Here is an 18,133-nt window from a genome sequence, read left to right on the forward strand (position 1 = left end):
CTTATATGATTTCAAACTGTTTTAATTCTTTTTCAATGATTAATTTGTAGGAAAAATATATTTCTATTTTTTTGCAATAAATAAAATTCAATTACAAATAAAAAACTCTTTTATCTTTTTTACTTAAAATAGAGACTATCTTGCCAAACTCCGATTGCCACGTGGCACCCAAGGCTTCTAATTTTAAGTGAGAATTATAATGGCTCTGGGTTAACGAGATCTATAAAAGGCTCATATGCCGATGCCCTAAGGCCATCGTTAGAGAAGATATGACGGCGTTGAAGAAGCTCGATCTGATCTGACCGTGCGTTCTCCGGAAATGTCCTACGCCGTGCAGCCGGCGAAGCTTAGCTTCGAAGAGCCGAGGATGAGCTCATCGAATTCGCATCACCCTCACCTCTAAGAACGCCAAAACCTTCAGAAGGGTACGTACCTTGTGAGATCTCTGCCGTGTTTGTTTTTGTCGACGATCGCTGGATCTATTGTAGTCTATCTTGTTGTGTTTCCTCTGGGCGATAACCTTGTGAAGGGAACAAAGGACAAGAGTCTCAAGTTAAGGGCCCCGTGATTTTGCCAACCAAGGTCCTCTATATCACCACGAGGAAGTGGTATTATTCAGTCAGTTTCCTTTGCTCCAATTTGTTTATGTTGTGTGTTTTTAGTTTAAATTGTTTCGAACTGTTAAAATTTTAACCTTTGTGGATGGAGAATTTTCCAATATGCTTTTTAATTTGTCAAAAATACGGTATTCTGTTTTGCCGTAGAAATTGCTGTTATTTGATTAATTTCATCAAATCCCCTCTCTCTTTTTCAATATCAGAAGGGAAGTTTCTTGGTTCTATGATTCCATCGATGTGGTTCTGTTAGGCTGTACCCTTGTGTGATTTGACTGTGCAGATGATGATAAATATGGTAATTTAGCACAGAGAGTTTTCTATGAAGTTCCAAAATCGAGCTTTTTAAAACTGATGCACACTTTACTCATGTATGAGAGTTGTCTTTAATACTGTTTTACCGTGGCAACTGCTTTGTTATTTCTCGTTTTTTCAATACCAGAAATGAAAGGTTATGGGTTCTATGATTCCTTCGATGTGTTTCTCTAGGTTGTTTCCTTGAGTGGTTTGACCGTGCAAATGATGAAAAAAATACGATAATTTAACACAGAGCTTTCTATGAAGTCTCAAAATCGAGCTTTTTAAAACTGATGCACAGTTTGCTCATGTACTAGGGTTGTCTTTAGTACTGTTTTATCGTAGGAATTGCTTTGTTATTTCTTGTTTTTTCAGTATCAGAAATGGAAGCTTATTGGTTCTATGATTCCTTCGATGTGTTTCTCTAGGTTGTACCCTTGAGTGGTTTGGCCGTGGAGATGATGATAAAAATATGGTAATTTGACACAGCTTTCTATGAAGTCTCAAAATCGAGCTTTTTAAAACTTATGCCATGTATGATGGTTGTCTTTAGTACTGTTTTACCGTAGGAACTGCTTTGTTATTTCTCTTTTTTCAATATTAGAAACGAAAGGTTATTGGTTCTATGATGCCTTCGATGAGTTTCTCTAGGCTGTACCCTTGAGTGGATTGACTGTGCAGATGATGATAAAATTATGGTAATTTAACACAGAGAGCTTTCTATGAAGTCTCAAAATCGAGCTTTTTAAAACTGATGCACAGTTTGCTCATCTATGATGGTTGCCTTAGTACTGTTTTATTGTAGGAACTGCTTTGTTATCTGACTAACTTCTACAATTTTTCTTCTTTTAAATATCAGAAATGAAGGTTTTCTTGGTTCTATGGTTCTTTTGATGTGGTTCTGTTAAATTGTACCCTGTGTGATTTGACTGTGCAGATGATGATAAATCCTAGTTATTTACACAGAGCTTTCTATGAAGTCTCAAAATCGAGCTTTTTAAGACTGATGCACAGTTTATTCGTGTACGAGGGTTGTCTTTAGTAATGTATTATTGTACTGATGTGGTTCGGTTAGGTTGTATCCTTTTGTGATCTATGATAAACACAGTAGTTTAGCACCAAGAGCTTTTTATGAAGTCTTAAAATTGAGCTCTGTAAAACTGATGTGCAGTTTCCACGTCTATGATTATGATATCTGTTTTGTTAGCTGATTATAGTATTCTAAATGGCAGTTGAGATGGCCGCCTAGGCACCGCCTAGGTGGGAGGCGGACCTCAACCGCACCGTCTTGAACCACACCGCCTTATGTTTAGGTAGCAGTAAAGCATTTCTGGTTCGGGCAATATGTCCGGGCACGCGTGACAGGTTCGGACTTGTTGTCGGGCCTAGGCGATGCATCTAGATGTGTCACGTCTGGTGACGTGTCTGACGCCGAAACACCTAAGTCGATCGCCGAACATAATAAGTTTTTTTTTTTAGTTAGTGTTTAATCAAAACTTTAGATTAATAATTTTAATCATGATTGGGATAATTTGAATAAACTTAATTATTATCTTTTAATTTAATATATATAGTTAAAAAATTATTGTTATTTATTTTTTAAAAAAATATTTAAATTAACTTTTTTTTATTTTTAGTTAATATATTTATTATAATTTTTTTTAAAAAAATGTTGATCCTTTATTTAAGTTTTTATCCTTTAGTTAATATATTATTTAATCGTGTATAAAAATAATAAAAAAATCCAATTCCCTAGGCATTGTTTAGAGAGCACAGATCTTCTGAATCACAATTTGCGGTCCAGTGGATGGACCGCTACATCAACTTGTGCGGTCCATCCTCTAAACTGCAAATTGTGGTCTAGAGGATCCTGGTTGTTGCTTAGATGGTCAAGACGGTAGGCGGTCACTGATTGCGCTACCATCATTTACAACATTGGTTGATTATATTCAACATATTCTTGTATTTTCAATATCAAAAGTGAAGGTTTATGGTTCTATGATTCCTTTGATGTGGTTCAGGAAAGTTGTACTCTGCCTTAAGTTGCTATCTGATTCTAAGATGAAAAACATTGTAGAATGGAGCAGTAAATGTGGATGATATTTTAATAAATGTGATTCTGTCACAGAAGCATTGCTTCTCCCTGGTTGTTCATTCTTGATTAGTGTCCAAAAGGCCATAGAATCAAAACTCTAATTGAATCTCCTATTCTTCACTAAATTTTTTGAGTCTCTCTAACAGTTTGATCGCCTAATCTTCCTGCACAGTCAGAAGATAAACAGAATGTGAGTGAAATACAGTTGGACTGAGGCATCCAATCAATCATCCAAAGTGAAAATAATTCCCTTTGATTTTTTGCTAGTTATGCAGCAAAAGTTGATTCCTTAAATGAATATTTAAGCTTATTGATTACACCGGTCCTTTTTCTTAAAAGTCGAGTAAGTTTTAGTTGATGCTTGACCTGCAACCAGCGATCTTTTTCAAAGTCAACCCATTAATGTTATTCTCCAGCATCAGTATTTTCTTGAAATCTTTCAAAGTCTAGAAAACGTTAGTTAGAGGGACTTTGACACTCTGAAACTTGTTTTAGCATTCTTGATATATTGCTTTAGCTTATTGGATCCAACAATTTAGGGGAACTGGCTGGTTTCAAGTTGCTTACGAAATTTTCAATGTGATCTTTTTCCCTATTGCAAATGTTCATTTATCAGCATGATGGTGGTTGCAAATCAATCCTTTGCTCGTTTCATCGCTTGACTTTAACATTGCGATGCTGATTCTCTGTCCCAGGACAGCACCTGGGGCCATTTTGAGTTCCTAGTGCACAAGCACATCATAGAGTTCTACAGAGGCTGTTAAACAGGTTACCTCCATAAGCACAAAAACCTGGTGTCGCGGTTGAAGTAACTATTCGCAGGTCCATGAACTTTATACACAAACTGAAGCAATGTGAAGTAACTATTATATTTTTTATTTTATTTTATTTTATTTTTGATGATTCTAGAATAGTTGCCATCTTGTGTTCTGATATTATCCTCCTTCAGAACCCTTTTTATTGATTAATTATTGTAGTTTTCCTTTGGTTAATCCTGTCGTTATAGTTCTTGATGGAAGCATATGAAAAAATGACATGTACAGGATTAAAATGCCATCTAAATTTGTGATTTAAATGTATTTATTTGATCATGGACATTGAATTTTTGATGTAGATTTCTGAGATTATTGTAAAACAACAAGAAACAAAGTTATTTATATACAATTCGATGTAATTTTAATATTGCTAATTACAAAGTGTTAACTATATATATGTGTTAGTTGAGTTCTACTGAAGAATATGTGGGTTATAAATCCATGGACGTAAAACCTTTAAAAATATATGTAGTATTAAAAATAAAATTATTTGAGAACATTTTACTGGATCGTTGTTTTAAATAATAAATAATTATATCGTCGTATTCGTCTTCTCTTACTCCACGTGTCTTGAGGTTAGCCTTCCATGTTACGTGACATGAATACATGCCATGGCGCGATGCTCCCGCAAAAAACAGCATAACTACACGTTAACCCATTCGGTACCCGCAACAACCCTCAGTCGGACCCACTCTAGTAATCAAATGACCGAGCGTGTAAGAAAAGAAATTGCCCCAGTTCTACCTCTCGCATTTAATATTGACCGTCGGATACTTTTCCCAGATGGAAAAGCCGGAGCCTACCGTCCGATTCAAGTTAGAAATGAACAAGACCGAGTAGAGAGAGAAGAGATTGACGCGACGGCCCCGAAAAAGTTCGCCAGTGCGATCTGGTCACCTCCTCTCCCTTTCATCTCCGTCGCGGACTCGCAGCTCCTTGGTTGCGCTAGTCCATCGGGTGAGCTTACCCCTCCTGTTCTGTACTCTCAACTACCCTGTCCACCCCTTCTTTATTCTCCCCTCCGCGGAGCAGCAGCTGAATCCCTCGTCGGAGAGGAGGAACAGGTGGTCGTTTGGGAGCTCGTTCCGGAGATGGCCATCGTGGAGACCATGAAGGGCGTCGATCTGGCGTCTGCCGTGAGCTCCTCCGCCCCCGTCGACGGCGTCTTAGCGCCGGAGCTCCGCAGCACAAAGGATCTGACTGTGCCCGAAATACGCAGTCACCGAGACGCGTCCGCAGACACCTTCCTCTCGACTACCAAGGATGTGACTGCGTCTGCGGCACAGAGGCCTACCGGCGTCGCCTCCACCACCGGAGACGAGGGGTTTAAGCGGGAGATGCGGGACCTGGAGGAGCTCCTGTCGAAGCTGAACCCGATGGCTCAGGAGTTCGTACCCCCGTCGCTCACGGCGATGGGGAATAGCTTCGGCGCCGACGGAGTTATTTATCCGAATGGTCTCGGGGTTGGCGATGGTGTTGGGAATGGTGGCAGGCGGGTGAGGGTCACTGATGCAGCTGTTTTACATGGATTTATTTTCTTCTTTATTGTTGGAAAACATGGATGTATTATCTTCTTTATTGTTGGAAGTGGTTCTGATTTTTTATGTTCTTGTGCTTTTCTTCCAGAAAAAAAATGGATATGGTCATGGGAGGCGTCGGATGAATAGCCGGACCAGTATGGCACAGCGAGATGAAGTGATTAAAAGGACTGTGTATGTTTCGGACATTGATCATCAGGTAGTGACTAATAAGGTCATCCATAATGTTAAATAGCTTTTATGCTCTTTTTTGTTTGATATGCTTTCTGGAGCACAAAAGCCTTTTCCATTGGTTACCTCTTTTCTATTTTGCTTAAACAGTATTGACTGGGATAGGACACTGGAATGAGACATATCATATGTAAGAAAATCTAAATAAAATTTAAAGTCGATCAAATAAAATGTATCAGAGTCATGTTACAAATGACAATGTAAAATTGTTGACAAAAGGATATGCTACATTGTTTGATACGGGAGTGGGTGAGTATTTGGGATACCGAATTATACAATTGTCTGGATGGGAATAATGCTCCCTTTTTTTTTATTATGTGGTTAACTTGTCTGTTCTAATCAAGTTTGATTTTCTCCTTCAATTAGTGTACTTAATTTTTCTCTAGGCTTTTTACTTGTCTGTGCAGGCAAATACACATGATTGGTTCATATGGCATAGTATAGAATCATTAATGTTTGCTCATGTATGTTGTATAGATGACTCTTTAGAACACTGAAACACTAAAATGGCAATTAGATAAATATGCTAACAACTAGTACTCTATAGGTTTATTGATCTAATTTTTTTTTGTTGTCTTTTTTTCTGATTATTACTGATGTTTAGGTCTGAAAATATTTGTAATCATTTTTCACTATTATTTGATGTGTAAGTATCCAAAGAATGGAAAAACTATCCTGTTGTCTAACTAAGATGAACTAAGTCCCATGATATTTGGCAATGAGCTGTACTAGTTGTCATTGGCAAAATCTACCGTTTCGCCTCTTAACACGCAGACAAGATGATCTTGTCATAGGCGGCACACAATAGAAAGATGAAATATAGAAGAGAGAAAGCAGAAGAGAGGAGAGGAGAAGAGATTGGAAATAGAGGATAATAGAGGGAGAGAAGAGAGAAGTAAGGAATATCAGGCATGAGTATTAGGAATCAAAGGCAGCATCGGAAAGAGGAGAGGAGATGAGAGAGAACAACAAAAATAATTCCATTGATCCTAAAGTGGACCATATTCAGATGTGATTCATTTGTAGTGTACTAAATAAGGTAAGTAATGTTTGTGTAGTGAACAACTAGTGATATTATAGTTGTAAGTACCTTATGGTAGTTTTGATGTGGTCAACTGAGTTAAGTTAGGTCTTGTTTGTGTTTGATGTCTTGTGTCTAAGTGTGTAGGAACTTAGGAGCACAAGAAGTCGAGCGGAAGATGCAGCGGACAAGAAGGATGGTACGGGAAGCGAGTCGATGGGCTCGGTACATCCGTGGGACAAGAAACTGAAGAAGAGTACACCAGCGGATGAGAAGGACGCACATGGCACTTCCGAGGGACAAGAAGATGGAGCAGAAGTCTACTCGAGGAGAAGGCCGGAAGATGGGTCAGGGTGAGCCCAATTCCGAATGTCCGAAATCACCCACACGAAGTTGTTGGAATCTACCAGCAATTGTTGGAGATGCCTTTAAGGAGATGGAAGGGGACTGACATTAAGGGGGTCGTTAATGTAGCGGATCTATATTTTTTCAAGGAGATGGAAGGCACCTTTCATGAGGTCGCCTTCAATACCCATTAGCCGAAGATAAAGTTTTATCTTCGACAGTTAAAACTTGTCTCATTGAAGGCACCTTGGACCTCGTTGGAAGCGCCTCAGAGTACCGGATAGATTTTTCCAGAGGCTATAAAAGACCCCTGGATCTAGGAATTAAACAATAACTTAACTACAACTTTTGTAATCACTTCCTAGTCTTTTTCTAAGCTGTCAACGTCTGTAAGAGACTACTCTGCCTTTAACAAAGGAAATTTCCAGTGGAGTTTCTTAACGCCTTGGATTAACAACCACCTAGGTTGTAACCAAATAAATCTAGCCTTCTTACTATTCTTTTAGAAGTTGTTGATTTTATGCATTCTTATTTTGTTTAATTTAATCGTGCTAATTTAATCAAGTCAAAGATCGAGATAGGATTTGAATTTTATTTTGTAGGCAATTTACCCCTATTGTCGACCGCATCAGGATCAACAAGTGGTATCAAAGTCCAACTATCTCATAAGGACTAGCCGCTGACTGAAGCAACAAGACAATGGTCGGACCAAGTATCTATCCGTCGAAGTTTGAGGGGGAGTTCGCGATATGGAAGAAACACATGGAGGTGTTTTTCAAAATAGATTTTGAAATACTTTTAATAATTAAATATGATTTTGTAGCTCTCAAGGACTAACAAGGAGCTAAAAAGAAGAGTACCAATGGACCAAAAAAGAATAAGCCGACTTCGTAGCGAACGGATGAGTCGAGTTCCACTTGCTAAGTGTACTTCTATCTCAGGAAGCCAATCAAATTGGAGCTTACGAATCAGCAAAAAAACTTAAGGAGAAGTTCCTGGAACTACACGAAGGAACGTCTGAAGCAAAGCTCGCGAGACGGGACCTTCTCCGGAACCCATTGACGAACCTCCAGCTAAAAAAAAGGAGAGTCAATAGCGCAACTGCACGCCAAACTGAAGGACCTGATCATCGGACTTACGAATCTCAGAGTAAAGGTAACAAACTGAGATTCACTAAGGTACGCTTTGAATGCTTTCCCTAGAACACAAGAATGGACATCCACACTTGACTTCTATTACATTTTAAAAGATCTAGAGGTAAATTCGTTAGAAAATTTATTTTTAACTTTAGAACTTCACGAATCTAGATGTCAAAAATTAAGGAGCCGAGTCATAACATTGCCGTAAAGGCAAGAACAAACGATTCAAACTCCGAAACATCCATCGACGAAGACGAGGCAGTGTTAATAGTAAGAAAATTTAGTAAATTTATTAAAATTAATAAATTTAACAAGTCGTTTGCAAAAAAGCACCTTCAGAGCAAAAGGAAGATTCGATGCTACAACTGCCAAAAAGAATGACACATCAAGTACAACTAGCTTAAACTGAAGAAGGAAAAAAGACAAGGGCAAAAGACCAACAAAATTAAAATACAAGACCTTGAAGGCAACATGGGACGAATCATCGTCATCAGTATTGGAGCTAGAAGAGTTCGTCGGATTAGTCCTGATGGCAGACCACCAGAGAGACGCCGAAAGCTCCTCATAGATGAGCATTGATGAAGGGGGAGGATTTTTAGAAGAAAGTGGTGACGAAGGGAGAGCATCAGACCATGAGATAAGTGAGGTACGTGCATTACCTCTTAAAAATCATTTCAATTTATTAAAATGCTCTCCAAGAATATAGTGAAATTAAAAAAAGAAAATGCTAAGTTAAAATTAAACTTAACAAATTATGCCCTTTAGACATGTATGATAAACTCAAACTAGAAAATGAAAAAATTGAGAATACAAATAGAAAAATTGAAGAATAACTATGTATGTGTAAAATCGAATAGTCTTCAAAATTCAAAATTTAAGAATTACAAAGGGCTTAATTAGTATTTTAGATTTCACAAAGGTTAAATTAGAAAAATCCCTAGAAATTATATACCATAAAATTTTTTGATTAATCCTGTGGGAAATAATTTATTTTGGATACTAAAATCATGCGTAACTCAATAATAACAACAACAACTAAGCCTTATCCCACTAGATGAGGTCGGCTATATAAATCTTTTTACGCCATTGAGCTTTATCTCTTATTATTCATTATCTATAGTTAAATAAATTTTATCTTGTTTTATTGTTGCTAACCAAGTCTTTTTTGATCTTCCTATTACTCATTTGATATACATGTTTATCATAGTTTCACATCATCTAACTGGAGCATTTATTGGTCGTTTAAGTACATGTCCGTACTATCTTAAACATATCTCTCGGAGTTTTCCCTCAATAGATGTAATTTTGACTTTCTCTCTAATGCTCTCATTTTTTATTTTGTCGATCCTCGTATGTCCACACATCCACCTTAATATCTTCATCTCAGCAACTCTCATCTTCTGCTAATGTGCTCAAGTCATAGTCCAACATTCAGTTTCATATAACATAGCAGGTCTAACTGTAATTTTATAGAACTTTCCTTTAAGTTTTAGAGATACTTTACGGTCACATAAAACATCCGACACTCCCTCCATTTCAACCATCCTATTTGTATTATATGTAAGACATCTCTCTCAATCCCTTTATGGTTTTACAAAAATGATTCTAAATATTTAAAGTTCTCGGTTCCGGGCAACTCCTCTCATATTTTAACAATTGTCTCATTACTGCTAATATTGCTAAACTTAAATTCCATATATTCTGTCTTTAATTTACTAAGCCTAAAACCTTTTCCTTCTAGTGTTTCCTGCTAAGATTATAGTTTAGCATATACTCCTTCACGTGTTTCATCTACTAAACAATATCATCTACAAACAACATGCACCACTGGACTGTGTCTTGAATGTGTGCAGTGAGTTCGTCGTGTAAAAAGATAGGGACTTGGAGCTGATCCTTGATGTAACTCTATCTTTATGGGAAATACTTCAGTTACTCCACCTGAAGTCTTTATTTTGGTTGTTATATTCGTGTACATATCCTTAATTAGTTCAATATTTGTTACGCTAACATCTCTCTTTTCTAAAATTCTCTATATAAATTCCCTTGGGACTCTATCATAAGCTTTTTCTAAGTCCATGAATACCATGAGTAGATCTTGCTTTTGCTTTCGATATTTTTCAATTAATTGTCTATGAAGATATATAACTTCTATTGTCGACCTTCTAGGCATAAACCCAAATTGATTTTCAGTCCTTGATATTTTTTCTATTACTTTTTTCCAAAGTTTCATGGTATGACTCATTAGTTTAATACCCTATATTTTGCACAATTTTGTACGTCTCCCTTGTTCTTATATAAGGGAACTAGGGTACTTATCCTCCATTGATCAGACATTTTTTCATTTTCAATATCAAGCTAAATAATTTTGTAAGCTATTCAATACCTTGTTTCCCTAGGCACTTCCATACTTCTATCGGAATATCATCTTATCCAACGACTTTTTCATTGTGCATCTCATTTAAAGTTTGTTCTACTTCTTAAGATTGAATTCTACGATAAAAATTGAAATTTCTATACTCATTTGACGTACTTAAATTATCTAAATTAAGTTGGTTACCTAAACCTTCATTAAAAAATTGATGAAAATACCTCTTCCACTGCTCTTTTATTTCTTCATCGTTTATTACATTCATCTTTAATACATTTTATTTAGATAAAAAATCTTTTGTTTTCCTTTTTCTCATTTTAGCTATTCTATAAATATCTCTTTCCCTTTCTTTTATATCTAATTTTTGATATAATCGTTCAAAAGTTTCATTCTTCGCTTCGCTCACTACTTTCTTAGTTTTTTTCTTGGCTATTGTATATTTTTTTAAAGTTTTCCTCGTTCTTACAAATATATAATATTTTATAAGATATTTGTTTTTCCTTCATTTTCTCTTGTACCTTTTCATTTCACCACCAAGATTCTTTGCTTAGTGGTGCATGCCCCTTTGACTCATCGGGTACTCTCTTAGCTATTATTTTCAATTTTGATATCATCTTATTCCATGTTGTATTAGAGTCATCATCGTATATTTCACCTAATACTTGTACTTCTACCTTCTCTTTAAATATATTTTGCTTCTCATCCTTCAACTTCCACCACTTAATTCTAGGAGTCATATATATTTTCTTTCTATTGATATTATGTTTGAGGCATATATCCAACACTCCTAACTTATGTTGGATAGTTAAGCTTTCTCCATGATGACTTTGCAATATTTACAAATCTTTCTCTTCTTCTTCCTAACCATAAGAAAGTCAATTAGCGATTAATTCTTCTCATTTTTGAAGGTGACTAAGTGTTCTTCTCTTTTCTTAAAAAATGTATTAGCTAATATAAGGTTATATGCTATCGCAAAATCTAATATAGTTTTCCCTTCCTCATTTCTCATTCCAAATCCATAACTCCCATGTACCTTTTCATATTCCTCATTTTTCATCCTAGCTTGCCCATTAGATCACCTTCTATTAAAATCATTTCATTTGGCGGAATATTTTGTAATATTTCATCTAAGTCGTCCCAAAATATTGATTTAGTAGCTTTATCTAATCCTCCTTGCGGTGCATATAAGCTAATTATGTTCATAGTTTCTTTCGCCACTATTATCTTAAGGGTTATAATTCTATCATCTTTTCTAACTACTCCAACTTCATCCTTTAATGAACTATCTACAATAATACTCACTCCATTTCTTGCTTTACTCTTTTCGGCGTACCATAACTTAAAATCTGAGTTCTCTATCATCTTTGCTTTCTCACCTACCCATTTTGCCTTTTTTATATACAAAATAATGATTCGTCTCCTAATTATCGTATCTACTATCTCTATTGATTTGCAATGAGGGTTCCTATGTTCCATGTTTCAAATCTTAGATTATTAGTTTTTCTATCATATTTATTCTTACCCAACCTATAGTGTGAGAACTCTTGGTTATTTAACACTACACATAAGTTCTCATAAAGATATAGTGGTCCTTGCTGATACGTTACAGTTGGACCTTGTAATGTGAATTCTTGCATATTTAGCACTACACCCGAGTTCTGGAGATGTAGCAGTCCTTGTCGAGACGTTACAGTCGAACCCTGCAACGCGTTCCTTCCGGGGAACAACCTAGCATTAGCACAATAGTTTAATGGATCTATTTATTGAATATTTGTTATATTTTTAACGCTGGATAGCAACCTAACGTAACCCTCCTCCTTTATTCGGGTTTGAGACCGATCATGACCGGTCGTCATGGGCGGAGTTTAAAATCATACGTAACTCAATAAATTAATTTTTATGCATGCTAGAAAATTAATTTGCTTAATTTATTCTTATTTGGTAAATTCAATTATTGCGTCAATTTTTTGGTCATATTTTCTACTCAAAATTTTATCGGTACAAAATGGAAATATTATCTACAAACATAAAAAAATTTTAAATTTTTTTTTATTGTTAAGTTATTTTCTATGAATTTATTAATGAAAATAATATTTTAAAAATTAAAAATATTTTGTAAATTTATTTTTGAGAACTTTTATTTTTCTACGATAAACATGATGTTTTCTATCATAATAAAAATTTTCGACATTTTTCAAAGATTATTTGAATTATTATAAATTTTTTTGGCCAAAAACAATGTTTTTGTTATTAAAAATTATAGAACATTATTTTTGAAAACTTTAATTTTTTGTGGATAAATATTAAGTTTTACATATCCAAGAAAATTAATAGAAGTTTTAGAGTTAAAAATATATTTTTAAAAATTTGTTTTTGAAAATTGGGTTCCTGTACTGATAAATCATTTCTGTTAGATTAAATAATATCTTTCTATGAAAATGCTTCTACTGATCGACCTTATTCTGTTTAAGTTCGACAAATATTTTTAGGATTTTTTGAAGCCGAAAAGTAGTTTTTAAATTATTTGTGGCAAAACAAAAGATTATGTTAAGGGGTATTGTTAGTACTCCATGATAGTTTTGATGTAGTAAATTGAGTTAAGTTAGGTTCTATTTGTATTTGATGTCTTGTATCTAAGTGTGTGGAAACTTAGGAGCACAAGAAGCCGAGGTGATGACGCAACGGACGAGAAGAATGGTACGGGAAGCGAGTTGACGGGCTCGGTATATTTGAGTGAAGAGAAGCTGCGGAATAGTACACTGGCAAATAAGAAGGACGCGCGCGGCGCTTCCAAGGGATGAGAAGCCGGAGTGGAAGTTTTTGCTTGAGGAGAAGGTCGGAAGATGGGTTCGGGGGAGTCTAATTCCGGATGGTTGAAATCACCAACACGAAGCTGCTGGAGTCCGTCGGCAACTGCTAGAAGCACCTTAAGGAGATGGAAGACGCCTTCGAGCCCTCATGGAAGGTGCCTTTAACCCATTAGTCGAAGATAAAGTTTTATTTTCGACAGATAAAACTTGTCTCATTGAAGGCGCCTTGGATCTCGTTGGAGGCGCCTTTGAGCACCGTATAGGTTTTTCCAAGGTCCAGGGGCTATAAAAGACACCTGGAGGTAGGAATTAAACAATAACTCAACTACAATTTCTGTAATCACTTTCTAGTCTTTTTCTAAGCTATTAATATCTATAAGAGGCTACTCCGCCTACAACAAAAGAGATTTCTAGTAGAGCTTTTTCAACGCCTTGGATTAATAACCACCTAGGTTGTAACCATGTAAATCTAGCCTTCTTACTATTCTCTTAGAAGTTGTTGATTTTATACATTCTTATTTTGTTTAATTTAATCGTGCTAATCTAATCATGTCAAAGATCGAGATAGGATTTGAATTTTATTTTGTAGGCAATTCACCTCTTTCTTGACGGCTGCATCGAAACCAACAATAGTATTCTATCTGATTCAGCAACTCATCATAGGAACAACACTACAATGTTAAACCAAATACGAACTTGTCTTCTAGATGTTATTGAATAGATTAACTTTTAGAGAATATTGCTATGTTGGTTGAGCCATATTGCTTTGTTTGACTGGCATATATTTTTCCATCTTGTATTTTAAGCTTTTTAATGATCTGAATTTTAGAAGCAAGTCCCTTTGTCAGCATAATTTAGAATTTGTTTCGATTCATGGATACGAAATTTCACATTATCTGTTGCAGCATAGAATCCATTTGAATTTGTTCATACTGGAGTTTTGATTCATGATTCTGTGTATATTTAGGTTACTGAAGAGCAGCTCGCAACACTTTTCGTTCATTGTGGGCAGGTGAATTGTTTTCCTATCCTTCATGTGTCTTAATAAGATTATAAATACTTGTAGATGAATGAATGTCTTATGCAACAGGTTGTTGATTGTCGCATGTGTGGGGACCCAAAATCAGTTCTTCGGTTTGCTTTCATAGAGTTCACTGATGAGGGTATTTTCTTTTTTTGAATCCTTGGGGTGAAATTGTATTTAATCACCACTGATAATTGCCACTGGTTCTTTCAAAACTAGAGGGTGCCCAAGCTGCTTTAAGTCTGTCAGGGACTGTTCTTGGATTTTATCCCGTAAGAGTGCTTCCTTCGAAAACTGCAATTGCACCTGTCAACCCCACATTTTTGCCTCGAGTAAGAGAATTTTGAAAATATTGGCTTTACCTCTAATATATGTACCAAGCTGATTAAACCTTTATGAGTATATTTTAGTTGTAGCCAGGATTCCCATTATTACTGATTTGAGAATTTCTGTGATTTCAGTCTGATGATGAGCGTGAGATGTGTTCAAGGACTGTCTACTGTACAAATATTGACAAGAAGGTTCATTGTAGAAAACATTGTTTGAAATGTACAATTTGTGTTAGCATAAATTGCTCATTTCTAATTCTTCTTTCATGGCTACTATAGGTGTCTCAAGCAGATGTTAAACTCTTCTTCGAATCTATTTGTGGAGAGGTTGGTTGCAATTGGCATAACCTCCTCTTTAATATATTTATATCGACTATTATTATTTAATAACTAACCATGGCTTTAGAAATTAAGATTGGATATTAAATGATATTTTTTTGTAATCTAAATACCTCATAAAAATGCAGATAATTAGATGACAATGCAAATTATATTTTACAGGTTTATCGCTTGAGACTTCTTGGAGATTATAATCATTCCTCAAGAATTGCGTTTGTTGAATTTGTGATGGTTAGTGACTCTGGCTTTGGTTAATCCGCATTGAATGATATGATATTGTTCTTTATCTTCTTTCTATTGTTTTTTTTTATGTTTTCAATTAATGTATGTGTATGATGAGTTTATTAAAAGGTTGTATTTGAAATGTCAAATTATAATGGTGGCATTATTTCTCATGTTAAGTATTGGTTGTGAACCACCTTTTATAGTGGCAATGTCCTGCCACAAATCATGGGTCAAATCTATTATTATGTGCTTCTGTTGATGGTCCAACATTAAATGCCAATTTTTTTCAAGAAGTTATATCTAGCAGATCTGCCATATAAAAAGTAAAAGGGCAGTCCGGTGCACGAAGCTTCCGCCATGTGGGGTCCCGGGGAAGGATCTACGCAGCCTTATCTTGTTTTTTGCAAGAGACTATTTTCAGGATTCGAACCCGTGATCTTTTGGTCACATATCAACAACTTTACTGTTGCGCTAAATCTCCCCTTCAGTCATATAAACAGTACTGTAAATTTAATTTTGAATACATTAAAGATACATCTTGACTCTTATATGTTGGTATATCAAATTACAAATAACATATTGTGGGGTCTCAAAAGCATTTGACCGAGGCTTTTACTATCCAACAAGCAGATCAACATATGTTACTATGTGAATGTCCATCCACTACTTTTATAGTTTGTCTCATATGAAGGTAAATGCTTACCAACTAGATTCATTCATAGCAGACTTGTAAATGATTGACATATTCATCATCCCTCTTAAACTGTTTTGATTAAATTTGTGATTGTTATGGGAAATCTAACAGCAAACAATTAGATACTGGAGATGATATGATGGTGTATGTTGCAGTGCATGCAATATGTTCTTCAATTTTATTTTACATCTTTTTTTTCCATGAAGTGCTAGATTTTAATTGTTATTGCTGTATTATAAAAAAAAAACAACCAGACATCACACCTACAAATTTAATGTCCTGTTTCTTGATTCAATCCTAATTCCCATGATTCTAAACCTATTTCTTAGATCTTAGTAATTGCATTAATCTGATATAAACAGGTAAGTCCAAATTTCTTTTCACCCCTAATGATAGGGCTTATATTATTTCAATTGGACCAGATTAGCTTTCACCACTTGAATTGACCAGTCTAGAAACATTGATAAACTGTAATTACAATAGTTGGTATGTATGTTATTCATTTGTAAGCTCAGATAGACACTAGTAATATGCCGGATTAAACTATTCTTGTTGTAGAAATTACAATCCTTGCAACACAATGGAGTGATTTCATTTTCACTCATGTTGGAGTTTCCGAGTTCCTCAATGTTTAGGTCCTATCACGATATTAGGTTGAATCAGGGCATCCTTGTATATTCAGATGATCCCTACATTTCGTCCAAGCAACTCTAGGTAATCCTTCACAACACACAGTGGCTTAATCCTTTTTCATTAGGATATAATTCCTAATCTAATAAATTCATAATTATGATATTGGTGAGGATTATAAAAATCTGCAATCCTGTTGTATTATATTTGGCGAACTAGTCATTCTTATATTATCTCTCATGGGGATGATATTTTTGCCGACCCTACTTAATGGGATAAAGTTTAGTTGTTGTATGGGGATGATACTTACATTAGTTTAATTGTTACATACTTGTGCATGTTAATTTACTATTTCTAATGTTCAGTGACCACCTTAATCATATTATATTTGATTTCATTATCGGAATTTATCATTTTAGGCTGAGAGTGCGACTGCTGCTCTGAACTGTAGTGGTGTGGTTTTGGGATCCTTATCCATAAGGTAAGCTCTGTGCAATAGTTCAATCACCATTCATGTATCTTTGTTTTCTTGGGATATTGAAAATGTTCTGATACACTTATTTGATTTAGGGTAAGCCCCTCAAAGACTCCCGTGCGACCTCGTGCACCTCGCTCGCCAATTCATTGAGTCACACATCTTTATGAGCTGGTCTGCGGCAGTACATACACACTTAATACAGAGATATGGAAAGTTATCTTTTAGTTGATAAGTTATTTCCATGTAGTTTTCCCTCCCATAAATGGTTGGATTTTCCTTTGCTCACGAAGGTGTTCTGAACATTTAAGGCTTTGAAACATTTATCCGAGTTCACAGACGATCTGAGCAACTTTCTGGTGGTAAAATTTCAGCTGTTTGATGGTCTTATTTACTAATCACTATTTTAAAATGCTCTTCTACCATGAAAATGCTTTTGTTAAGTAGTTAGTTTAAAGGCGTCATTTTACCCTGTTAAGGTTGTTTTTCTATGATATGATTATAGCATAGTTCTTGTCAACTTTTTCCTCTTGTTCTACCCATCGAGCGGGACTTGATCTATTTATTGTATGAATTCATACTTTTGTATATTGTTTGATTCATTTTTATGCTAAAAATGAAAATAAAAATATTTATTTTCTTATTGGCTTAAAGAAAATTGGTCAATTTGGTTCAAACCTGTCAATTGGGCTCACTAGTTATATGATTTTTGTTCAGTTTACATTTGAAAGTTTTCTCATCGTGTCTGATTTAAAAATTGGTTTATAAAACTGACAAATGGAATTGTGGTTGTTTTCCTAGTTGTTTGTTGCCAAAGCATTAATGATAAATTTGAGAGTCCACTTAAGTTTTCATTTATTTTCATTCTATATATAAAATAAAGTATAAGATGCATCAGAGGTTAAATGACTCGAATCGTTAATTTTATGTACAGTTCATAAATAAAATTCTCTGATAATCTGATTATGTACAGTTCATTAATAAAATTCTCTGATAATCTGATTGTAATTTTATTCTTAAAATTCTAGGATAATCTGATTGTAATTTTATTCTTTAGCTGTACTATTTAAATATATAAAAAATATAAAAGAGATGCATATTTATAATTCTATTTCAGTCTGTTATCCTCTCTGTTCTGGTCGTC

At 35.2% G+C, this 18,133-nt stretch overlaps 1 protein-coding gene, 1 long non-coding RNA gene and 5 other non-coding genes across 8 annotated transcripts; all 7 read left to right on the top strand.

Annotated features, from left to right (window-relative positions):
* The first annotated feature begins 229 nt into the window (after positions 1–229).
* Positions 230–3,998, top strand: LOC122020928. 2 transcript variants are annotated; one of them, XR_006122374.1, is made up of 3 exons: positions 230–608; positions 1,340–1,386; positions 3,702–3,998. It is a non-coding gene; the product is annotated as an uncharacterized LOC122020928 (long non-coding RNA). The 2 variants fall into 2 exon arrangements; XR_006122373.1 differs by lacking the exon at positions 3,702–3,998 and having other exon boundaries at positions 1,340–2,117.
* On the top strand, positions 892–975 carry LOC122021993. The gene has a single exon (XR_006122744.1). It is a non-coding gene; the product is annotated as a small nucleolar RNA SNORD36 (small nucleolar RNA).
* Positions 1,128–1,211, top strand: LOC122022211. Its single transcript, XR_006122917.1, has one exon. It is a non-coding gene; the product is annotated as a small nucleolar RNA SNORD36 (small nucleolar RNA).
* Positions 1,365–1,445, top strand: LOC122021996. Its single transcript, XR_006122747.1, has one exon. It is a non-coding gene; the product is annotated as a small nucleolar RNA SNORD36 (small nucleolar RNA).
* On the top strand, positions 1,587–1,672 carry LOC122021995. The gene has a single exon (XR_006122746.1). It is a non-coding gene; the product is annotated as a small nucleolar RNA SNORD36 (small nucleolar RNA).
* On the top strand, positions 1,843–1,924 carry LOC122021994. The gene has a single exon (XR_006122745.1). It is a non-coding gene; the product is annotated as a small nucleolar RNA SNORD36 (small nucleolar RNA).
* Positions 3,999–4,518: 520 nt separating the features above from the next.
* LOC122020104 (polyadenylate-binding protein-interacting protein 11-like) lies at positions 4,519–17,329 on the top strand. The gene is made up of 10 exons (XM_042577867.1): positions 4,519–5,317; positions 5,448–5,558; positions 14,241–14,285; positions 14,364–14,436; positions 14,517–14,629; positions 14,759–14,818; positions 14,906–14,953; positions 15,128–15,196; positions 16,934–16,995; positions 17,085–17,329. Exons 1-10 carry the CDS (start codon positions 4,526–4,528, stop codon positions 17,140–17,142), a joined length of 1,431 nt encoding a protein of 476 aa, XP_042433801.1. The 5' UTR covers positions 4,519–4,525; the 3' UTR covers positions 17,143–17,329.
* The last annotated feature ends 804 nt before the right edge of the window (positions 17,330–18,133 follow it).

The sequence above is a fragment of the Zingiber officinale genome, chromosome 9A, assembly GCF_018446385.1.
Source record: "Zingiber officinale cultivar Zhangliang chromosome 9A, Zo_v1.1, whole genome shotgun sequence".
Lineage (NCBI taxonomy): Eukaryota > Viridiplantae > Streptophyta > Magnoliopsida > Zingiberales > Zingiberaceae > Zingiber > Zingiber officinale.

Coding starts and splice junctions, on each gene's coding strand:
- LOC122020104 (XM_042577867.1), top strand. CDS start 4,526: ATGACCGAGCGTGTAAGAAAAGAAATTGCCCCAGTTCTACCTCTCGCA. Junction 14,437..14,516: donor CATAGAGTTCACTGATGAGG/GTATTTTCTTTT, acceptor TTTCAAAACTAG/AGGGTGCCCAAGCTGCTTTA. Junction 15,197..16,933: donor CGTTTGTTGAATTTGTGATG/GTTAGTGACTCT, acceptor TTATCATTTTAG/GCTGAGAGTGCGACTGCTGC.